At 38.8% G+C, this 25,638-nt stretch overlaps 1 protein-coding gene across 6 annotated transcripts in view; it reads right to left on the reverse strand.

The window, feature by feature from the left end:
- The window catches only part of BCAS3 (BCAS3 microtubule associated cell migration factor), a 570,722-nt gene that overhangs the window by 532,664 nt on the left and 12,420 nt on the right, over window positions 1–25,638 (reverse strand). For all 6 annotated transcript variants that reach the window (XM_060135888.1, XM_060135885.1, XM_060135887.1 and 3 more), the window contains exon 5: window positions 17,747–17,853. In XM_060135888.1, coding sequence (XP_059991871.1) covers window positions 17,747–17,853 — 107 coding nt within the window. The remainder of the gene's footprint in view (window positions 1–17,746; window positions 17,854–25,638) is intronic.

A 25,638-nucleotide genomic window follows, 5' to 3' on the forward strand; every position in this document is an offset into this window, starting at 1 on the left:
GGTCATTTTATGTGTTACAGTTCTGCTCCAACAATATCAAAAACTTAAGATAGCACACATTGAAGAAAGTATTCCTAATGGTAAAAATGTAATTCTTTTGAAAGCTCCTAAAAGTAGGAGGACGGAGGGGACAAGCTTTTTGTTTTATTTCTGCCTAGCTAACCACAAATGATTCAGTTAATGTCAGAGTGTCAGTATCTCCATAACCTACTCTGTATGCCATCAAGAAAAAAATGCAAACCACAAAAACCACCTAAAATGCATATTTGTGAGGACTAACAACTTATAGAACAGATATTTGCTAACCACATAAAGCAGACAGCAACCGAGTCTGTATTTTGGTCTTGACACTAAATTCAAAATACAAAACTTGAAGCAAGAAGGAAGTAAGTTTCAAAAACAATATGAAAACCGCAGAACATAAATAATGAATGGAATTTGTAATCATATTTTCATACTTCCAAATTTTTACACACATAGAGAGGAATATTTTAAGGCAACTTTAACCTTTCTCCTTCAGCCTGATTTTTGAAAGGAAGATCAAAGAAAAGCAGTTTAAACTCACACGTTCCTCCGGTTATGCAACGCAGATTTAGACATTACACTTCAAAACCCGAGCCATTACTTCAGCATCACCAATCCAAATACCATTCCAGAGCTTTGAAGCAGCCCTAATGGTATCTTCCATTTGCAAGTAACACTTCTGTAGTCAAAAGATCTTACTCAGGGTGGATGTTAATGTAAAACCACTCAGACTACACAGACACACACGCCTGGAGGCAGACTGGAAGGTGTTCAGAAGCCAATGTAACACCATTACAGAGAGTGTCAGCCTAGCAGCTGTCATAAACACTTCATAATCACTCAGACACACAAACTGGATTCCCTTTAACTCATTATTTTATTTCATGCTGAATACATGTCCAATTGAAAAGGGAAAGAGAGAAAACAGTGCTGCAGATAAGCCAATTTTGGCTTATAGACTTTTTCCACTTTTAAAAGAGTTTGTCATATTATACTCGTATTGTAAACCTACCCTGATATAATCTGTTGATTGAAGATAGCTTTGCAGTAGATATCTAACCAAAGAGAAACGGATTATATCAAAAAGAAGCCTAAGGTTTTTTTCTTCTGTAAAACAGATATCACACAAACTTGTAATATTGACAAGATGATTAAAAAAAATGACTGACAGGGGCTTCCCTGGTGGCACAGTGGTTAAGAATCCGCCTGCCAATGGAGGGGACACGGGTTCGAGCCCTAGTCCGGGAAGATCCCACATGCCGTGGAGCAACTAAACCCATGCACCACAACTACTGAGGTTGCGCTCTAGAGCCCGCGAGCCACAACTACTGAGGCTGCGAGCCACAACTACTGAAGCCCGTGCACCTAGAGCCCGTGCTCTGCAACGAGAAGCCACTGCAACGAGAAGCCTTGCACTGCAACAAAGAGTAGTCCCCGCTCGCCACAACTAGACAAAGCCCGCGCACAGCAACAAAGACCCAACGCAGCCAAAAATAAATAAATTTATTAAAAAAAAAAAAGACTGACAGAACCAATGGTCGCAGGAAATGGAGCAATTAGAACTCTCAGATATTGTGGATGTAAGTGTGTAATGGTACAACCCCTTTGGAAAACTCCAGGTAATTTCTAATAAAGTTAAATACATGCCTAACCTATGACCCAGCAATTCTACTCCTAACGTACATAAATCTACAATTATGTTCATAGGAGCTTTATTTACTATAGCCAGAAGCCAGAAACACAAATCCTCATCAAAAGAAGAGCTAAACAAACTGTGGTACATTCGATCCATGGAATTAAACCCAGTAATGAAAAAAAATTAAAAATACAAACTACTGGTGGTAGTTTCCCTGGTGGTCCAGTGGTAAAGAATCCGCCTTCCAATGCAGGGGACGCAGGTTCGATCCCTGGTCCAGGAACTAAGATCCCACATGCCGCGGGGCAACTAAGCCCGCGTGCCACAACTATTGGGTGCACCTGCGTGCCACAAACTACAGCGCCTACATATCCTAGAGCTCGCGTGCCACAACTAGAGAGAGAAAACACGCACGCCACAACAAGAGAGAAGCGCACCCACCACAACGAAGAGACTGCGCACCACAACGAAAGATCTCGCATGCCTCAGCGAAGATCCCGTGTGCCACAACTAAGACCTGACGCAGCCAAAGAAAAAAGGAAAATAAATAAAAATTAAAAAACAACTACTGCAACATGCAACAACATGGGTGAATTTTTAAAAGACATAGTGCAAAGGACAGACACAAAGTAGCACATACTGTGTACCTCTACTTATGTGAAGTTCAATGAGGCAAAGCTAATCTATGGTCAGAATAGTGATTACCTTGAGGCTAATAGTGACTGGGGAACTTTCTGAGTAAGAAAAATGTTCTACATTTTGTTCTCAATGGTAATTTGACTTATTTGCATATAAACATATATAAAACACACACACAGTCATCAAACTACAGACTTGAGATTTGTACATTTTATAGTATGTATATCTTAATTTTTTAAAAGTGTCTGTCATAAATAAACAGTGGTACCTCCAGACAGTGGAATATTACCCAGCACTAGAAACCCAGCGCTATCAAGCCATGAAAAGACATGGGGAAAACTTAAATGCATATTACTAGGTGAAATAAGCCAATCTGAAATGGCTACATACTGTATGATTCCAGCTATATGACATTCTGAAAAAGGCAAAACTACATGGACAGTAAAAAGACCAGTGGTTGCCAGAGAAGGGTGCCCACAAGACTTTTAGAGCAGTGCATACATAGGCAGAACACAGAGGATATTTAGGGCAGTGAGATTATTCTGTATAACCCTATAATGGTGGGTACACGTCATTATACATCTGTCAAAACCCATAGCATGTACAACACTGGAAGTAAACCCTAATGTAAACCATGGACTCTTAGTGATAATGATGTGTCAGTGTCAGTTCATCGATTCTAACAATGCCCCACTCCTGATGTGGAATGCTGATAGCAGGGAGGCTGTGTGTTTGGGGGGACAGGAGGTATACGGGAACTCTTCGTACTTTCAGCTCAATTTTACTATGAACCTAAAACTGATCTAAAAGATAGTCTTTTGGGGGACTTCCCTGGTGGTGCAGTGGTTAAGAATCTACCTGCCAATGCAGGGAACACGGGTTCGAGCCCTGGTCCAGGAATATCCCACATGCACAGAGCAACTAAGGCCATGCGCCACAACTACTGAGACTGCACTCTACAACCTGCGAGCCACAACTACTGAAGGCCGCGCACCTAGAGCCCGTGCTCCACAACAAGAGAAGCCACCACAATGAGAAGCCCACGCACCACAACAAAGAGCAGCCCCAGCTCGCCACAACTAGAAAAAGCCCACGCACAGCAACGAAGACCCAACACAGCCACAAATAAATAAATAAATTTATTTTTTAAAATAAATAAAAAATAGTCTCTTTTTTAAGGCATCTATTAAAGAAGCTGAGCTGGTTAAATATGAGCTTCAATTTTTTTCATCTGTAAAACAGGAATAACACTAACTAGCTAAATTGACAGGATAATGAGACAATAATGGGCAATGTGCCTAAAATAATGTGTGTGGTACATTCCAGTTATTTTTTTAAATAGTTGCCATTATTTATATTAATATTATGAAACTTCACTATGCAACACAAGTGTCAAAATTCCCCAAAGCATCCCAACACTGCTCAGCTACAGCACTCTATTCAACCCTCCAACGTAACACAAATCTCATAGACCAGGGCTTCTCAGCGCTACTGACATTTTGGACTGAACAATTTTTGTTGTGGGAGGTTGTCCTGTACATTGTAGGATGTTTAACAGCATCTCTGGCTTTTATCCACTAGATGCCAGTAGCAGCTCCTAATAGTGACAATAAAAAATGTCTGCAAACATAGACAAATGTTTCCTTGAGGGCAAAATCACTCCCATTTGGGAAGCACTGACATAGACTGCAATTATGTAGTGACATCGCGCACAAGTAAAATATGATCTCCTCAAGGCAGGGCTCAGCCCTTAGTTACATTTATACCTCCTAATACGTGGCATAGACCCTCAAGTTTCAGTATGGCTGAATGGAAAAATGAGACTTCTGTTAATTAATTTAAACAAGAAGATTTTAGGGAGAAGGGATGGATTGGGAATGGAATGGAATGAGAGCAAACAGCAAAAGATTATGAAATTTAGTTTGGATCTTTCTGATATTGAGTCTCTAGCACACTTTGATGAAAACATCCAGCAAAAGGCTGAAATCTTGAAACACATTTATTAAACATATATACATGTGCATATATACATATACACGTACATATGTAAATATATATGTAAATAGACACACACACACAAACACACACACCCTACTAACTGTTAGACAATGTACTTGGCACCAGAGATACAAAGACCATTAGACATGATCACAGTTCTAGAGAGTCTTATGAAGAATTCTCCCAACTGCTAATGTAAAATCAAGATTCCCAGAAAATACTGAAACTCACAGGTAAATTGAATCAAAAATTAGGAAATCAGAAATTCTCCATTTCATTCCTTTGGTCCTATGTCCAAAATTCAAACATTAAATTGAATATGAACAAAATTTAGAAAATAGAAATCCTAGTTCCATTTCTTTTTAAGGTCCCCAGAAAACTAATACTTTCTATTATCTCACTCTTCCCATCTGAAAAAAATGAGACAACTGATTATTGACAATCAACTTGAATGAATATTAAGGGAAAGAACAGGTTTATAATGGATAGTTTATAATACAGTTTATAATGGATAGTTTATAATGGATTTTAATATTTAAAAATACAGATATTGCAGTTCCATTTTTAAACAATTCTTACTAAAGTGGGTGTGTGGTGTGGGTGTGTACATATATATGCACAGTAACTCTTTGGTATTCTTAACTACACGCAACAACTTTTCCCATCAAATTATATGTACCTAAGCCAGTAGTTTCAATCAAAATTTTCTCTGGAGTTGTGGTTCTTAACCAGAGGATGTTTGGCAATGTCTGGAAACGTTCTTAATTGTCACAATTCAGAGAGTTGCTTTGGGCATCTAGTAGATGGAGGCCACAGATGTGGCAACTACAATGTACAGAACAGCCCCCCATAACAAAGAATCATCTGGTCCAAAACGCCAATAATGGCAAGAATGAGTCACAAACATATAATTTGTATTTGCATACCTTCATGCATTATAATTTTAGTTAATTTCTTATTTAAAAGAGTATTAGCCTTGGGCTTCCCTGGTGGTGCAGTGGTTGAGAGTCCGCCTGCCGATGCAGGGGACACAGGTTCGTGCCCCGGTCCGGGAAGATCCCACATGCCGCAGAGCGGCTGGGCCCGTGAGCCATGGCCGCTGAGCCTGCGCGTCCGGAGCCTGTGCTCCGCAACGGGAGAGGCCACAACAGTGAGAGGCCCGCGTACCGTAAAAATAAATAAATAAATAAATAAAATAGTATTAGCCTTTTAAAACAATTATTTATTAATTTTGTTATCACTTCTGATAGTTCACATCAAGCTGACCAATACTCTTTAAACCAGAAATGTACACATAAGGAAAGAAGATAAAAAGCAAAGGCATAAATGAGAACTGTGTGATCAACGCACACTCTGTCTAGCTGCAAATAACCCCTAGGCCAGGGTTGAAGAATATTCATATGTGGTCAATCGAAAAAAAAAATGGGACTTAAGTCTCAAGATTAATCATTGTGTCTGCAGATGAAAATCTGAGTTCATATCCTATGAATCCATCTAGATAAAGTTCAAAATGGGCAAAATGACCATAATTTATGGTGTTAAAAATCAATGTGGGGGCGTGGGATGAATTGGGAGATTGGGATTGACATGTACACACTAATATGTATAAAGTAGATAACTAATGAGAACCTGCTGTATAAAAAATAAATAAATAAAATTTAAAAAAAGAATCAACATAGCGACTTCCCTGATGGTCCAGTGGTTAAGACTCTGTGCTTCCGATGCAGGGGACACCGGTTTGATCCCTGGTCAGGGTACTAAGATCCCACATGATGCTCAGCACAGCGAAAATAAAAGAAAAACAATATAGTAGGTCAATTATATCTAAATAAAACTGGAAAAGACAAACTACAAAATTTTTTGAAAAATCAATGTAAATGTCTATTTCCTGGTTTTGATATTGTACTACAGGTCACATAAGATGTCACCTCTGGGGGACCCTGGGGGAAGTGTACCCTGAACTCTAATATTCTGCAACTTCCCATGAGTCTATAATTATTTCAAAGTTAAAAGGTTTTAAAAATCAATTTGAAAAGAGACCAAAAAACAAAAAAGAAAGAGCAAAAACACAGAGCTGGCAAGAATTACATGCTCATATTTGGTGGGGAAAGAACGGTCCTTTCAGGAAATGGTGCTGAATGAGTTAGCTGTTTTTTTTTTTCTTTTTTTAATTCAAAAAAGCCTTGACCCCTATGTCATACCGTACACCAAAAATTTCAAAAGGATTATAAACCTAAAGATGATAACAACAACCTTCTAACAGAAAACACAGGAGAATATCTTCATGGCCTTAGAGTAAACAAGGATACAAAAAGCATTAAGAATAGAGTAAACCAGGCTTCCATGGTGGTGCAGTGGTTAAGAATCCGCCTGCCAATGCAGGGGACACGGGTTTGAGCCCTGGTTGGGGAAGATCCCACATGCCGCAGAGCAAATAAGCCCGTGCGCCAGAACTACTGAGCCTGCGCTCTAGAGCCCGTGAGTCACAACTACTGAGCCCGCACACCAAAACTACTGAAGCCTGCGCGTCTAGAGCCCGTGCTCCACAACAAGAGAAGCCGCTGCAATGAGAAGCCCACGCACCACAACGAAGAGGATCTCCTGCTCGCCGCAACCAGAGAAAGCCCGTGCACAGCAACAAAGACCCAACGCAGCCAAAAATAAAAATAAAAAAAAAATAGAGTAAACCACTTAAAATCTGATCTGGATTTCTTTCATCAAAAGACAATATTAAGAAAGTGAAAATGTAAGAAAACCTATAAAGAAGACTATTAGGACAAATGATGAAACCGGAAAATGGACTGTGGATTACAAAATAGTATTGTATCAAATTTAAATGTCCTGGTTTTGATAATAGTGCTATGGTTGTAAAAGATAATGTGCTTACTCCCAGGAAATATATACTGAATTATTTATGGAAAAGAGGGGGGGCATAAATTCTCCTACTTATAAATGGTTCCGAAAAAAATCTTCACAGGAAAAAAATAAAAATGAGAGAATGATAAAGCAAAAGGGGCAAAATGTCCTTTATTGGTAAATCTGGGTAATGAGTAACAGGAGTTCCCTGTAACAGTTATAAAATTTTCTGAAAGTTTAAAATTATTGCAAAATAAAAGCATCTTTAAAACCCCACAATGAGATACCAACACATACACAAAAAAATTATTAAATTAGTAAGATTGACAATACTAAGAGCTAATGAAAATGTGGAGCAAATGAAACTTTCATACATTGCTGGTAGGAGTACATATCAGTAAAAACACTTTGGAAGACTGGTTGGCAATATCTACTAAAGTTAAACATACACCTACACTATGACACAGTAAATCCATTCCTAGGTCTATATCCAAGAGAAATGGGTGCAGCATATATCCACCAAGGAACACTTACAAGAACGTCAGAGCAGCTTTATCCATAATGCTCAAAAAGTAGAACCAACAAAAATGTCTATCAGGTGTATAACGAACTTTTAAAAATGCACTGTGGGACTTTCCTGGTGGTCCAGTGGTTGGGAGTCCGCCCTCCAATGAAGTGGACACGGGTTCAATCCCTGGTCAAAGAACTAGGATCCTACATGCCGGGGACAGCGGGGCCTGCGCACCTCAACTACTGAGCCCGCGTGCTCTGGAGCCTGAGCGCCACAACTCAAGAGAAGCCTGAGTGCCACAACGAAGAGCCTGCGTGCCACAACCAAGACCCAACACAGCCAAATAAATAAATAAATAAATTTTAAAAAAATAAATTAAATAAAATGCATTGTATTCATGATAAGATAGTATATAGCAAAAATGAGAACAAATTACTTCTACGTACGATAACATGAAAGAATCTCATAGTCACACTGTTGAGAGAAAGAAGCCAGACACAAAAGAATAGATTGGGTTATCTATGTCCCCCCATCCCCCCCTTTTTTTAAGTTCAAGAATAGAAAAAGCTAATCTCTGGTGATAGAAGTCAGAATAGTGGTTACGTGGAGGTATGAGGACAGTATTGACAGGAAAGTGGCATGAGAGACTCCTGAGTTGCTCCAAATGGTCTGTCTTAATCTGAGTGGTGCCCAGAAGGTTACATACACATATAAAAATTCAGTCTGCACACTTACGATCTGTGCACTTTATGATATTTAACATACGCAGTAACATTTATAAGAAAAGAAAAAGCTGTCTTCCACACACTCGTAAGTCAGCTTGTGTCCAAAGAATATCTTCCATTTTAGAGTAGAAAAACATCAAAATACTTCAAACAAGAAAAATACCAATTTATAATAAAATTTCAAACTCACTTTTCAAATCAACAAAAGTCACATAAAGCCACTATTTAAACACTGGAAAGACTAAACTTCAGATACAAGACTTCTCTAAAGTGACACCTTAAGAAACATACACTACAAAAAAAATTGCCTCTACTAATATGAATGGATTCCACAAGTTACTTCAATATTATTCTTCATTTCTGCTTCTATTCACTCCATGACACCCAAAGATCTTTCATTGCCAGGTGACTAAAGAGCCATCCATTACTTCTCTTTCCAGTAATAAGACAGTGGACCAAAAAAAATAAGATACTCTCAACAAAGGCAATTTTTTGATTTGGGTCCATATTCAAACTTTCTCTGCTTGCCAGTTACCCAAATCACTGACTTTATATTGTTCCCAAATGAAACCCATAAAAATTGTTTCCTGGCTAGCAATCTTGACATGGCAAGGTCTGTTGGCATCCAACTTCTAACAAATAATAAACTAATTGGAATTCACCTCAAATATGTCCTTGCATGTTTTCTCTAAAGTTTTTTGTGTAAAGGCAACACAAAAAGTGTAAAAGCTACACTAAAAGCTTTAGGGCAAATCTTTCAAGGGAACAGCTATACTTTTCTTAGCTCAATGTGTTAGCGACACCTAGTGTTATTCCTTTGCAGTATATTCAAAAGCTCCAAGAAAACACTTCAAATCTTAACTTACTGAACCTAAAAATATACTGTTTCATACAATGCAACTCTCATCTTCTAGGTGCTGTAATGAATACATTTTCAAGATGTGTTTAAGATATTAAGCATTTCAAAAGAGGATGAGAAAGCTAAGTAACCATTTAACAGCAAAAGAGTATGGAAAAATTTCAGGACTTTTTACAAAGGTACTATCTTGAAAATTTTTAATGGCAACACTTTATTATTTAAACTATACAGTGCAATTTTGCCTTATAAAATTTTCAACATAATGTAAGTCTAATTCTAATAATCAAATTCTATTTCTTCTAAAACTATGCCATCTTACGTACCAGGCAGCACCAGCCCCAAATCAAGATCTTGGAAACATCTTTGATTCTTCTCTTCTAAATGTTTTATCAGATACCAATACAACTAACTCAGTTCAGGCTCTCAACGTCTCCCAAGTAGACAATGTGAAACTGACGGGCCTCAGCCGACAAGAGGAGCTCAGACAGCTGGGACTTGTGAGGCTCGGGCTCCGTGCCCGCATCCAACAACAGGAACAGTGACAACCATCAACGGCCTTAGTTGCTCCACGGCATGTGGGATCTTCCTGGACCAGGGCTCAAACCCGTATGCCCTGCATTGGCAGGCGAATTAACCACTGTGCCACCAGGGAAGTGAAATTGACTCCTAACTGGCCTCATATCCTTTTCTTTTCTCCTTTACTCTCTATTCATTCCAAAGCCACTGCAAAACCAACCTTTATTAAATATGGATTTTGGAATGTATCTCTGTTACTCAAAGATTCTTAATGAATTCATACTGGCTGAAATATTAATAAATCCAAATCCTCATCCTGCAATTCAAATCTCCTCCCTGAAACTTCTATATCTCATTGCATGTCCACGGAGAGCTTACAACCACTAAAATGAATATTAATGATCATAGAGATGTTACTTGTGCTAAATGAAATAATACATGACGGCACAATGTCTAAAACACACTCATTGTCATGAACAACTCCTCCTCCAACTGGTTGCCCGCTGATACTGCTTGTCAAACCATGTTATGAAGGCTCAATTACTTTTTTTTTTTTTAATTTCCATTCTGGCACAAACAGATACGTCTGTAAATGACAAACACAGGTTTGGATGATGCGCAACTGGCAAACAGCTATAGGTTTCCAAAAGCTTACTCTCAACTTCTGTACTTATCTTGTTGCAAACAATAACAAACATTTCACTATCAACAGTTCATAGACGAGCAACAGTGCATAGTCCACAAACTCACCATCTTTCCACCCAAATCTGCTCCTTATCACTCCCTATTTTTTAAAATAAATTTATTTTATTTATTTATTTATTTTTGGCTGCGTTGGGTCTCTGTTGCTTCCTCTAGTTGCAGCGAGTGGGGTCTACTCTTTGTTGTGGTACGCAGTCTCCTCACTGCGGTGGCTTTTCTTGTTGCAGAACACGGGCTCTAGGCGCGCGGGCTTCAGTAGTTGTGGCGCGTGGGCTCAGTAGCTGTCACACCCTATTTTTATAAGAGGCATCACTGTCTACCCCTGTTCAAAGTTCTCCATTGGCTTCTACAACTCAATTTTTTTAACTGGCAAAAAAACTGTACAGATAATCCCTAAAAGATATTCAAATGGCCAACAAATATATGAAAAAGCATTCAACATTATTAGTCATCAGGGAAATGCTAACTAAAACCGCAAGGTATCACCCACCAGAATGGCTAAAATTAAAAAGATGGGACTTCCCTGGTGGTCCAGTGGCTAAGACTCCACGCTCCCAATGCAGGGGGCTCGGGTTCAATCCTTGGTCAGGGAACTAGATCCCACATGCCACAACTAAGAGTTCGCATGCCGCAACTAAAAAAAAAAAAATTAAAATGATGGACACAACACCAAATGTTGGCAAGGATATAGTACAACTCATACATTGTTGGGGGAAATGTAAAACGATACAACTACTTTAGAAAAAAGGTTTGGAAGTCTATTATAAAACTAACTATATTCCTACCCTATGAAGCAACAATTCCACTTGTAGATATTTATCTAAGAGAAATAAATGCATATGTTTACAAAAAGACTTACAGAAGAATCTTCACAGCAGCTTCATTCATAACAGGCAAAAGCTATTAATAGGCCAGCTATCCCTCATTAAGAGAAGGGATAAACTATGGTATATTCATATATTGGAATGCTATTCAGCAATTAAAAGGGACAATCAACAAGAGTGAATCTCATAAACATTATGCTGAGTGAAAGGAGCCTTACACAAAAAGAGTCCATACTGTATAATAGTACAGAAAGTTCTAAAACAGGCAAAACTAATCTACAATGGAAAAAAAAATAACAGTGGTTGTTTCATGGATGGGATGGAGGAAAAATTGAGAATAGGCATGAAGGAAATGTCTTGAGTGATAATCAAGATCTACTGTATATCTTGACAGAGATTTGGGTTGCCATGCACTTGTCAAAGTTCGGGAAATTTACATATTAAGATTTGTATATTTAATTGTGTGTAACTTTTACAATAAAAAACTAATCAATGGGGCTTCCCTGGTGGCGCAGTGGTTTAGAGTCCGCCTGCCGATGCAGGGGACACAGGTTCGTGCCCTGGTCCGGGAAGATCCCACATGCCACAGAGCAGCTGGGCCCGTGAGCCATGGCCGCTGAGCCTACGCGTCCAGAGCCTGTGCTCCGCAACGGGAGAGGCCACAACAGTGAGAGGCCCGTGTACTCCAAAAATAAATAAATAAATAATTTTTTAAAAACTCATCAAATATTGAACTTTAGTTAATGCAAAAGTAGTTAGGGGAAAGTATGCTGATGTTTGCAATTCACTTTGAAATGCATCCAATAAGATCTACAGGTGGAGACTAAGTATAGTAAAAATTTTCATGGTATAATCTAGGCGGTGGGCATAGGTGTTTTCCCTGCGAAACTTCTGAAGTTCTTCCAATGGTACAAAGCTCATTTTGTAAGCTTTTACCTTACAAAACTCTAGCCCACCACCACCTCTGAGACACCATTAGCATTCTCCACCTAGTTCCACCAAATTGCCTCCTTGCTGTTCTTTAATATAGGAAACATAATCCAGACTTCCCTGGTGGCTCAGTGGTTAAGAATCCGCCTGCCAATGCAGGGGACACGGGTTCAAGCCCTGGTCCGGGAAGATCCCACAGGCCATGCAGCAACTAAGCCCGTGTGTCACAACTACTGAGCCTGAGCTCTAGAGCCCGTGAGCCACAACTACTGAAGCCCGTGTGCCACAACTACTGAGCCCGCGCACCCTAGAGCCTGCGCTCTGCAACAAAAGAAGCCACCGCAATGAGAAGCCCACACACCGCAGTGAAGAGTAGCCCCCGCTCGCCGCAACTAGAGAAAGCCTGCGCACAGCAACAAAGACCCAAAAATAAACAAAATTTTTAAAATAACAACATAATCCTATGAGAGAGCACTGCCTTTGAATGCCCCTCCCTCAAATACCCATAAGTATCACTCCTCCACACTTCTGCTCAGGGGGTCTTTGAGAGAGGCTTTCCAAGACCACCTCATATAATATAGCAACCCACAACAATATCAACCACCACACCTTAACACTTGGTAACTTGTTTATTATCCAAGCATGGTACATGTTTATTATCATCTTCCCCACCCTCCAACCCACCTACCTAGAATGGAAATTCCATAAGAATAATGGTTTTGTTTTGCTCATTGTTGTTTTCCCAGCACGTTGAACAGGGTCTGACATATAAAAGGCAATCAATAAATCTTTTCTGAGTGAATGAATGAATTAATGAATGAGGTGAGAATAAATGGCATGGCTTTACAAGAATGCAATTTGGTAAATCTATCAAGAGTTTTGGTATATTTACTTTTAATGAACTCTCCAAATTACATGATCATAAAGATATTTATCTCAATATTCTTTAAGAAGAAAAAAACTTAAGAAATCTAAATCAATGTCCCAGTAGAGAGAAAAGAACATTTCCATCTCAGAGCCTCTGACTTCACTACTTGCTGTTCCAATCTTACTGTGGCTAAATCTTAATTAACTTTTATGCCACTTCCTTATTATATATACTCTCTTATTATTTTCTTCATATTACAATTTGTCTATTAATTTTTTTTTTTTCCATACGCAGGCCTCTCACTGTTGTGGCCTCTCCCGTTGCGGAGCACAGGCTCCGGACACGCAGGCTCAGCGGCCATGGCTCACGGGCCGAACCGCTCCGCGGCATGTGGGATCTTCCCGAACTGGGGCATGAACCTGTGTCCCCTGCATCGGCAGGCGGACTCTCAACCACTGCGCCACCAGGGAAGCCCTATTAATTTATTTTTATTTAAATCCATTTCTCCTACTAGCTCCATTTGAGCAAAGGCCATATCTATTTTGCTCAAAATACATACTTTATCCAAGAATTGTAATGAATAAATGAACAATTTTTACGTTCTCACAGTTCATGGCATCAAGTCAATCTATGTGTAAAACTGGCCGAAAAAAAAAATCAAGAGTGTAAGCAAGAGAGGGTGGGAGGAAGACGCAAGAGGGAGGAGATATGGGGATATACGTTTATGTACAGCTGATTCACTCTGTTATACAGCAGAAACTAACACAGCATTGTAAAGGAATTATACTCCAATAAAGATATTAAAAAAAAAAGGAGAATGTAAGCAAGATATTTTAAAATAACTGAAGTCCCCACCAGGGACTTCCCTGGTAGTCCAGTGGTTAAAATTCCTCGCTCCCAATGCAGGGGGCCCGGGTTCGATCCCTGGTCTGGGAACTAGATCCCACATGCCGCAACTAAGAGCCCACATGCCGCAACTAAAGATCCTGCATGTGGCAGCAAAGATCCCGTGTGCTGCAACTAAGACCTGGCACAGCCAAATAAATAAATAAATAAATATTTTTTAAAATAAATAAAATAAAATAACTGAAATAAATGCAAAGATAACAAGAGCTGAAAGAACTATGGGAGTTAAGAAAGGAAGAATATACAACTACTGTTTTTTTCATATGACTCCCATAAAATTACTCGGTCTTTAGTCCATGCACATGTATAACTTTGACTTTTTTTTTTTAATTAAGAATTTTAAGCAAGAGAGCCTATATTTACATTACCAAAAAGAGGCAATGTCACTGTTAGGCACAGGTGGGAAAAGGGCCTATGTATCCAGAATATCAACATCACAAATAATCATTCTTTCTTATGTTGCATCAGATGTGTTGAAAGAAGGGGCCTGACAGCTTGGGAAAGCTATGAAAGCTGGTGTTTTCCTGCAGCCATCTCATATACAAAGTGGTAGTGATTGGGCAGTAGAGAAATTACTTCTGCACAGTTCTGCTTCTGAGCTAACTCCACTTAACTATATTCCTAGATATCATCTAAGCTTTGTTCATATTTGTGCACTTACATAAATAGACAATTTTTTTACATGTTTAGCCAGGATGTTTATTTTCTTAATCTGAGACTCACAGGTGGGACAGTTACATAAAATCAACAGAAGGGAACCCTGTGCACAAACTTGAAGAAAAAACTGAGCTGTAGTTTGGACAGGGTTTGATTTCTGGCCACCCGCACTTACTGAAAAGCAAATACAATTTATGGTCTGCGAAGATCCCTAAGAGCCAGGATTATTTCTAGGTTGACCAACATAAGCTCCCCAGTGTCTAGCACATGGTAACACTTAAATGATTACTGAATAACTGACTACTGATAAACAAGTTTCAGAAGGGTTTAGTTAGAGTAATGGGTAACAGTCACACTAGTCTATAAAAGATGAATATATGAAGGTCCTTCGTAACCTATTACAATGAAAACTAAAACTAAGGTGCCATACTACTTGCATGGCATATCTTCTGCTATCACATAGGGGAAATAGAGCTCTTAGATCATGGGCTTTGAATCTGAAGTCAGAACTGGGTTTGAATTCCAATTCTACCTCTTATAAGTAGTGTGACCTTACCACCTGTAAAATAGGATAACTTCTCCCTCACAGTATACAACAGATGAGATAATGTGTATATAAAGTTCTCTGAACATAGTAAGAGCTCAATCAGTGCAACAGAAGGAGCTTATTTTTCCAAACTGCCTTCTAATTCTTGAACCAGTCCTCACGGGGCTATACTACTACAACAGTAAACAACTGTCAGGGACTTCCCTAGGGGTCCAGTAGTTAAGAATCCACCTTCCAATGCAGGGGACTCAGGTTCGATCCTTAGTCAGGGAACTAAGATCCCACATGTCGCGGGGCAACTAAGCCTGCATGCTCTGGAGCCCACGCACCACAACTAGAGAGAAGGCCGCGAGCTGCAACAAAAGATCCCGCATGCCACAATGAAGATCCCGCATGCCACAACTAAGACCCAATGCAGCCAAATAAATAAACAAATAAATAAAAACAACTGTTAGTCAATGAAAATTCCATGAAGAAAAGATTATTTAAATCTCTCAAAATACAATCTGGGCATAAGAATTACTGTAAAGAAGTAATTTCCTCATAAGACCTTTAAGTTACTCAGAACCAGACACAAATTAACTATTAAAAGTGATACCTCTAATTATAACCAAAGCAAGTGGGTAGCCTGAGTACCACCAAAGAAATGTGCTCAATCCAGTCAACATCCCTAATCCCACAAGGCCCAAGCTTGTTAAAGCTCTAGCTTCCTCTTTGCCTTCAAGTCTGTCAACAGTGTAAAGAATCAAAATGTAGTCTCTATTAATAAGAAAAAGTTAAATTCACAAAATCCTCTCCTCTTGAACACAACCTAGAAATATTTCTCTTGGTAGGAAAAAGCAAGCAAGCAAAGACTGTCAACGCTTTTAAGTCCTTTGTCTATGCCTTTGGCGTGATACTTAAATTACAAACAACATTGCAGGGCCTTGAAAAAACGTCAACTACACACCCCCAAAGGCAAAAACACCAGGACACGCATTCCATGACATACCAACAGGATTCTTTTATCTCTGCAAAATAATGCCAATCTTTAAAAGAAAGAAATATAAAACCTAAAATCCTAAATACTAATAATATGATATATAATTATTATAAGATTAGATGGAAGACCAAAGTTCATTATAAGTGATTTATCAAAGAATAAACAATAATTTTACTTAGAATATTAAAGAATTATGCAGTTCAATGTATTCATTACTTAATAATCTTTTAGCCAAATTCTGCATTCAGGAACATCCTGAATTTCATTAAATTTGAGGTAATATATGTTTGCTTATAAATCCTTTAAGAAGTAACCATAATGTGCAAAAAAATCAAAAAGGGAAAAAAATTCTAGCTGAACCACCCACTAACAAGAGGCTTCAAACAATGTGGTAAATGCATCTATTAGAGGCACAAATTAAAATTCTATTGGCTCCAGGCCTCTAACTGCAAAAAAAAAAAAACACACAATAAAGGGTCCACCCGCCAACTCCCCCCCACACCCCAAAATCTGGAGGAGAGACATGATATCTAGGCCATGCCAAAGAGCAGAATATAACTAAGTACACGCCAAAGTATGCAGTCCCTACTACACTTCACTGAGCTGTGATCCTACCAAGCCTCTTCCTCTTTTAGTACATTTTATTTTTGGTCATTCCAAAGAGGAACACGTAGGATTGAAGAGGGAAACTGGGAATAGAATTTGGCAATTTAAAAACATTTATTAAAATTATGACTTATCCTATATAGATACACAGACACAAAATAACCTTTGTTCAAATTCATGTATTACATCACTGTTTCTAATAGCAGAAAGGGGGTGGAGGTGGGGGGGAATTTTAAGTTTTTCCAATAAAAGGAAACAAGTTATGTAAATTAAGGAAAATCCAAAAAACAGAATTATAAGCAGTTATAAATTCCATAGAGAAGCTCTCTGAATACTGATTTATAAGTAAAAAACAGCAATGTACAGACTGAGTTGTATAATATGTTCCCTTCTGTTAAGGAAGGGCAGGCTGGGAGAATTATATGTATATATGTTCTTATTAGCATAAAATATAGCTATAAGGAAAAGAAACATAACTAGAAATCCTAGAAAACTAGAAACTGCTCAAGATAAGGGAAATTGGGGAGAGTAGTGGTAGGGAGTTTTGTTACCCACTTATACCTCCTGAATTTTGAACCATGTGAATGTTTTAACTGATTCAAAAAATGATCACTATTTTTTTTAAAAGGCTTCTGTAAGCCTCTTTACTCTTCTGTAAAAATGCAGGAAAAGATAATAATAACACCAACTAGGTAGAGTTACTATGATAAGAAATTAGATATTCCATGTAAAGTGATTCCCACAATTGCTGGCCCACTTTACAAATCATTTACAACATCTTTAATTTCCCATTTTCCCCTTAGCCCTTGGGCCTAGTATGGGGTTCCACACACAGCGGTCTCTTAGCAATTGCTTGCAAAATAAATGGATGAGACCTTAGAGAAAATATCGCCAGGTTTCACACCAGCTAGCATGCTGAAAAGTATTATATTTCAGGGATTCAACCATCTTCATACTTACAGGGATGCTCCAGACCTGCATTCCATCACTGTAGCCAATCATAATCAGCAAAGGTGGCTCATTCCCTGTGCTATGTATTTCATGAAATTCCAGATTTCTTGATGTATCTACATTAGAATTAAGTAACAAAGGAGCAAATTAAAAAGACAACCCTCAGAATGGGAGAAAATATTAGCAAATGCAACAACAGACAAAGGATTAATCTCCAAAATATACAAACAGCTCATGGATCTCAATATCAAAAAAACAAAAAATCCAATTAAAAAATGAGCAGAAGACCTAAACAGACATTTCACCAAGGAAGACATACAGATGGCCAAGAGGCACATGAAAAGATGCTCAACATCACTAATTATTAGAGAAATGCAAATCAAAACTAAATGAGGTATCACCTAGTGCCGGTCAGAATGGCTATTATCAAAAAATCTAGAAACAATAAATGCTGGAAAGGGTGTGGTGAAAAGGGAACTCTCCTGCACTGCTGGTGGGAATGTAAACTGATACAACCACTATGGAAAACAGTATGGAGGTTCCTTAAAAAACTAAAAATTGAACTACCATATGACCCAGCAATCCCACTATTGGGCATATACCCTGAGAAAACCATAATTCAAAAAGAGACATGTACCACAATGTTCACTGCAGCACTATTTACAATAGCCGGGACGTGGAACCAACCTAAATGTCCATCGACAGATGAATGGATACAGAAGATTTGGCACATATATACAATGGAATATTACTCAGCCATAAAAAGAAACAAAACTGAGTTATTTGTAGTGAGCTGGATGGACCCAGAGTCTGTCATACAGAGTGAAGTAAGTCAGAGACAGAAAAACAAATACCGTATGCTAACACATATATATGGAATCTTAAAAAAAAAAATGGTACTGATGAACCTAGTTGCAGGGCAGAATAAAGATGCAGACATAGAGAATGGACATGAGGACATGGGGTGGGAGGGTTAAGCTGAGGCAAAGTAGGAGTAGCACTGACATATATACACTACCAAATGTAAAATAGTTAGCTAGTGGGAAACAGCAGCATAGCACAGGGAGATCAGCTCGGTGCTTTGCGATGACCTAGAGGGGTGGGATAGAGAGGGTGGGAGGGAGGTTCAAGAGGGAGGGGATATGGGGACAGATGTATGCATACGGCTGATTCACTTTGGTGTACAACAGAAACTAACACAGTATCGTGAAGCAATTATACTCCAATAAAGATCTATTAAAAAAAAAAGACAATGCCAATCAACAAAAACAAGTACACTTCTTTAATGTTACTGGCGGTAACAACTGTTTAAATTGTTTTTCAATAAGTTCTGAAGTATTTGGAAGACATTTAAAGGAAAGCAAACAGGAAGCTGAAATCACAAAACTAGTATTTTTTTTTAACAGTACCTATAATTATCAGCACAAGTAAGGTTTTAAAACTCAAACTCTCTCAGTAGAGTACAAGTACCAAGCACCACCCCACTACACACAAAAAGTAGACTACAGAACCTAACACAGTGACAGCAGTACCCAGTAGGAAACTAGTGCCAGGTAAAAGCACAGAAGGAGAAGTGCCCAGCGGAAGCACACAACATAAACTGTGTGGGTTCACAAGTTGCATCTGGACACTCTGAGAAATAACAGGCAGAGGACAGGGAAGAGCAAGATGCGGAGAGGGTTTTGCAAACAGCTAGAGGTCTTGTATAAGTAGGTAGACACAAGAGTCTGTGCAATTTAGTACTGTTAATGTTCCTCAGTTTCCTCACCTGTAAAATGAAGGTAATCATACTCATATCTCAGAGGATTGTTGTAAGAGTTAAATGGGATAATACAAAAAGCATTTAGAATAGTATCAGGCATAGGAAGCCCTATGTTGATGTTATTACTGTTGTTATAAAGTCATGCTGCAGTAAAAAAAAAATAAATAAAAATCAAACTCTCACTTGATATCTAGGAAATACTAATATCAGGAATAAAACCACCTGTAAATGATAAATGAAAATAAAATATTTTACCAAAGCTAACTAAATATAAATATGATATATAACCATCTAGAATTTCTAATATATGCAAATTTAGCAATAGAAGAAAAATTATATTCCTTTACATATAAGAATTAAATCCTGCTATATCTGAACACACTGGGCATATAGGTTCACTATAAAAGAATTGTGCGGTTTTTGTTTTTTTAATTTATTTTTGGCTGCGTTGGGTCTTCCTTGCTGCACGTGGGCTTTCTCTAGTTGCGGTGAGTGGACCTATTCTTCATTGAGGTGCGCAGGCTTCTCATTGCAGTGGCTTCTCTTGTTGCAGAGCATGGGCTCTAGGCACACGGGCTCAGTAATTGTGGCTTGCAGACTCTAGAGCACAGGCTCAGTAGTTGTGGCACACGGGCTTAGTTGCCCCACGGCATGTGGGATCTTCCCAGACCAGGGATCGAACCCGTGTCCCCTGCATTGGCAGGCAGATTCTCAATCACTGAGCCACCAGGAAAGTCCGGATTATGTTTCCTATATTTAAGAATAGCAAGGAGGCAATTTGGTGGCGCTCTGTTAGGTTCTGTAGTCTACTCTTTGTGTGTAGTGGGGTGGTACTTGGTACTTGTACTCTACTGAGAGAGTTTGATCTTTAAAACCTTACTTGTGCTGATAATTATAAGTACTGTTAAAAAAAATACTAGTTTTGTGATTTCAGCTTCCTGTTTGCTTTCCTTTAAATGTCTTCCAAATACTTCAGAACTTCTTATTGAAAAACAATTTTTAAAATTTCAAATAAATCAATACCAGGGAATTTTAGATGTAAATGACAAAGGTAAAGTTAATAAAATACTAGAGGAACACCGTAGAAACATATTTTCATGATCACGGTACAGGGAACAACTTTACAACTGAACACAAAAAAACTCTTAGCATAAAAGATAGGCAAATTCTACATTAAATTTATGACATTAAAATGAAGAACTTCTGTTACTCATGAGCCACCCTTACCAGAAGAGTGAAAAGCCAAGCCACAGCATGGGAGAAGAGACAACTATAACCACACAAGGATTCATCTAATACATATAACAAACATCAGTATGAAAAAGATAAGTCAGTAGAAAAATAGGCAGGAGACATGGAAAAACACTTCAAAAATAGGATAGTCAAATCATTAGTGAACATGAAAAGTGGCTCAACCTCATCTGTAATCAAGGAAGTGCTAATTAAAACCACAATGACAAAACCAAGTGGTGGCAGGATATGGAGTGAAGAGGCTGCTTATTTATTGCTAGTAACTGTAAATCAGTACAATCACTTTGGAAAACAGTTTGACAATATATACTCAAGTTGAAGATACCATGCCCTTGACCAAGTAGTTCCACTCTAGGTATATACTCATTAGAAGCCTCAGCACATATACATCAAGAGATAAGAATACTCACAGCAGCATTACTATAAAGACCCAAAAGCTGGAATCTATCCAAATGTCCATCAAGAGGAGAATGGACAAGCACAGTGGTACACGGATACAATGGAAGACTATTCAGCACAGAAAAAAATGACCCACTACCATATACTGTAACATGGATGAACCTCACAGACATAATATGCAAAAAGCGTAATATGCTAGACACAAAAGCCTATATACCGAACAATTCTATTTACATGAAATTCAAAATCACTAGGCAATTAGGTAGCAACATTCCATTTCTTACCCTAGGTGATGTCTACACAGGTGTTGGATTTGTAAAAATTCATTCATTGATCCATATTTTTGTGTTATTTACCATGATATATTTGCATAATAAGTTTTTTAAAAAATCATAAAGCAGTAATATCCCTCCCCCTTTATTTGACTTCATTTCCTCTCCTTCTAGAAGCTAAATTCCTCATCTATTTATAACTGTCATCTGTTTTTCATCTCTCATTCACCCCGAATCCATTTCAGAATGTGTTTCTGCCCCTAACACTCCTCCCAAGTGACTTTTGCTACGGTCACCAATAACCTCCAAGTTGTTGAATCCAATATATGTTTTTCAAGCACATCTTGTTAAGATTATTCAGCAGCTATAACCGATGCTCACCATTTTCTCTGCTGGCTCATCCTTTTCTAACTACTCTTTAAATACTGGAGTTACTCAAAGCAAATTCCTAAACTCTGTTTTCTTCTCACAGTATACGCTCCCCAAGTGATCTCATTCCAACCATTGCTTCAGTCAGTATCTGCTAGTGACTTCCTCAGTGTGGGTTTTTGCATGTCTCAGTAGAAGATCAAATTCCACTCAAAGATCAGGATTTCCTCCCCAAACCTGATCTTCCAGAGCTCCCTATTTTGGTGAATAGCATGTTTATCTATGCAGATAGCAAGATCAGGAACCGCCTTCTTCCTTCCCTCTAGCAATAAATCTATGACCAAGCTCCTAAACAGCTCTCTTACATCACCACCACCCCTGTCTACAACATCTACTGCAAAAGCCTGAGTGGCTTCCTGCCTCCACCACTGCCTACCAAACTCCATATTTCAGTCAGAGTGCTCTTTTTAAAATACAAATAACGGGGAATTCCCTGGTGGCCCAGTGGTTAGGACTCTGTGCTCTCACTGCCAAGGGCCTGGGGTTCGATCCCTGGTCGGGGAACTAAAATCCCCAAACAAACAAACAGAAAAACAAAAAAAGGGACTTCCCTGGTGGCGCAGTGGTTAAGAATCCGCCTGCCAATGCAGGGGACATGGGTTCAAGCCCTTGTCTGGGAAGATCCCACATGCCGTGGAGCAACTAAGCCCGTGCATCACAACTACTGAGCCTGAGCTCTACAGCCCGCGAGCCACAACTACTGAGCCCGCATGCCACAACTGCTGAAGCCTGTGTGCCTAGAGCCCGCGCTCCGCAACAAGAGAAGCCAGCGCACCGCAACAAAGAATAGCCCCCGTTCGTGGGAACTAGAGAAAGACTGTGCGCAGCAACGAAGACCCAACGCAGCCAAAACTTAATTAATTAATTAAAAATAAATAAATAAATAACCTGCTTTGGCTACTTCTTATACCTTTTTCAGTACAGTGCCTTAAGAAAAACAATCTTAGGTATAAATCAGGCTGCCTGAAAGCAAAAACAGAACAATGACCATGATACAAAGGGCCTTAATCTCACTTTCTAATAAACTCCAAAAGTAGTAGTCTCTACCTAACACCAAACCAAAGTTAGTACATTGATTAGGAATGCAGATACCTAGAAGGATCCAGGACTGGAGAATCTCAATAAGCCAGGCTCCTTAGAAGTATCCCCTGTAAAAGTTGTTACCTACTCCACCCCCAAGCACAACAAGCCCATAATCAAATGGGCTGCAGCCTGGAGGTAAGGGGCCAACTGGCACCACTTTATAATTTCAAGCAGAAAAGCAGAGCTCTCAGGCCTGCTGGAATAAACAGAAAGCAATCACCAGAGCAGAGTTCAATTCGAACACTGCAAGTATTAAATTAATAGCAACAGAGTTTCATTAATATGATAAAATAACTTAAATCTACAGACAGGTAGAAGACTTCTAAATTGTTTTGCCAGAAAAACTCCCAGTCTAGCAAAGAGAAGCCTAAATACCTAATACAATCTCTGGGTACCCATAACTGCTCTACAAAGAAGCAGCCTGCTAAGCTAATATGGCTGCAATCAGAAGAATCCCCTCCACTGTCTCCCTTAGGATATCATGAAAGACAAAGGCAATGAACAAGGAATTGCATCCCAGCTGCAGCAGGCACAACCAGGGAAGGGCAGACTGGCTGATCAAGAATCTCTAATGCAATGGAAAAGTTAGTCCTTGTTAGCTTTATTCAAGGAGATGTTGGACTTGCAGCCAATGAACCCTACTTTTTCTTTCCCACAGCCAAATTTTCTTTCAATTATAAATATCTCCAAAGGTCTGCCACACAAACACCTAAATAAAACATTCCTGAAGAAAGAACACAAATAAGAGACAAATTCAAGAAATGTTCTAAGAGGGACTTCCCTGGAGGTCCAATGGTTAAGACTCGATGCTCCCAACGCAGGGGGCACAGGTTCGATCCCTGGTCGGGGAACCAAGATCCCACATGCCACACCGCATGACCAAAAAAAAAAAAGGAAATGTTATGAGAGATTGGGGCAGTTAAGGAGGATCAACTATCTTGGTAATATTTACTATTGCCTTAAAACAAACACAACCATACACATACATGTGCACACATGCACACACACCCCCTAGGGCTAGAGATAATAAAAAGTATATCCTTGAAAAACCAGGACAAAATTTCATACACTGTCAATATGATATAGAAAGGAGAGACCAAAGGACAAGTGAATGTGCTAAAGTATTTAACAGGAAGATGTATAAACTTAAAAGTTTAATAAGTCAACGGGGATATGGGATACTAAATTAAGGACAACCATTATAAGTTCAACAGAACACAAAGTACCAAATAAGCAGTTTCCATCTACATTTCCAGATGCAGATGCATTTTACTTCAATAAAGCAAATGCTTTATAGAGCATTATTACACCAGCAATTCTTATTTGTTGTTTAAAAACAAAACAAAACAAAAAAAACCTTGCCTAAAGATTATTTTGATGACATTTTTTTAAAGATAACTTTGTGGTTGTTTTTTTTTTTTTTTGGCCACGCTGCATGGCTTATGGGATTTTAGTTCCCTAACCAGGGATTGAACCCAGGCCCTCAGCAGTGAGAGTGTGAAGTCCTAACCACTGGACTGCCAGGAAATTCCCCAATTTTGTGATTTTTAAATTATTTTTAGCATTTTGCATACGCTGTACAAGTTTTTGCTATTATCTGGCTAATATTTTCAAGACCATGACCACATTTTCTTTGTTATTAAATCAAGAAAGTCCTCTAATACATTCTAACATCCACAAAGCAAATATACTTCCAGGAGGGAAAAGAGTATGAATTATGAGGAAACGGTGATAGAAAACAAAAGATGACCGACACCTAAATAGTTATTAATAAAGAAGGAAAAGGAAGAAAGAAAAGAAGAATATACTAGTAAACAAGGAAATTCGACAGTCATAAAAAGAAAGGAAATTTTAAATAGAATAAGCTTTCAAAGAGAAATAGTGTAGGAAAAGTTTATATATCATAAATAATCACCTATACAAATGAATGTGTTATTCTGCACAGAGGGCACAAGTTGTCATTTAAACAAACCAGCTGACAGAGAATCCAAAATTCAAAAGAAACCTATTTGCAGAAGTGACACAGCCTCCCGCATCCTGGACCGTAGCTTTTAAAGGAAAATATGGTATTTTAAAAGCCTCAGAGGAGACTAAGACTCAAGAGTATGGTATCCATCAAGGTCCAAGTGAAAACAACTCAGTGTATTCATAATTGGGAATTTAATACAGACAACTCGTTACACAGATTACAGAATTGCTAAGAAGCCAAAAAAGGAACTGTGAGGCAACCTACTGGATTAGCAATGGCAGGAAGCCATTACCACCCCTACACTAGGGAGACCGGGAGGAGGGCAGGGCGCTAGAGTCACCTGGCAGAAACTGGAACCCCAGTGGAGCTGCCGAGGTGAAGTGAAAACCACAGAGGAAATGCAGCTGCTGACAGAGAGGGAGAGGGAATAATACTCTTCCCTTTCTCCCATCCTCCCTTTCAATTACCCACCAGTGCCTCCCAAACCCTGCCAGAGGAAAACAGACATGGCAGCCTGGGAAACAGACAAGAAGCAGCCCCCTTGCAAGAGGGAGCAGGAAGGAGCAATGAAATGGAAGGTATCTGAGAACAAACAGGCCTTGAACTGGCACACATTCTGCTCAGAAAAATAATTTTAAAGTCTAAAAAGTTCAACACTAATGATTATTTTGCAGTTATAAATCCTATACAAGTAACCAAACTGGAATTACAAAAACTTCTTTTCTAAGAAATTGTT

This window comes from Lagenorhynchus albirostris, chromosome 20, assembly GCF_949774975.1.
Source record: "Lagenorhynchus albirostris chromosome 20, mLagAlb1.1, whole genome shotgun sequence".
Taxonomy (NCBI): domain Eukaryota; kingdom Metazoa; phylum Chordata; class Mammalia; order Artiodactyla; family Delphinidae; genus Lagenorhynchus; species Lagenorhynchus albirostris.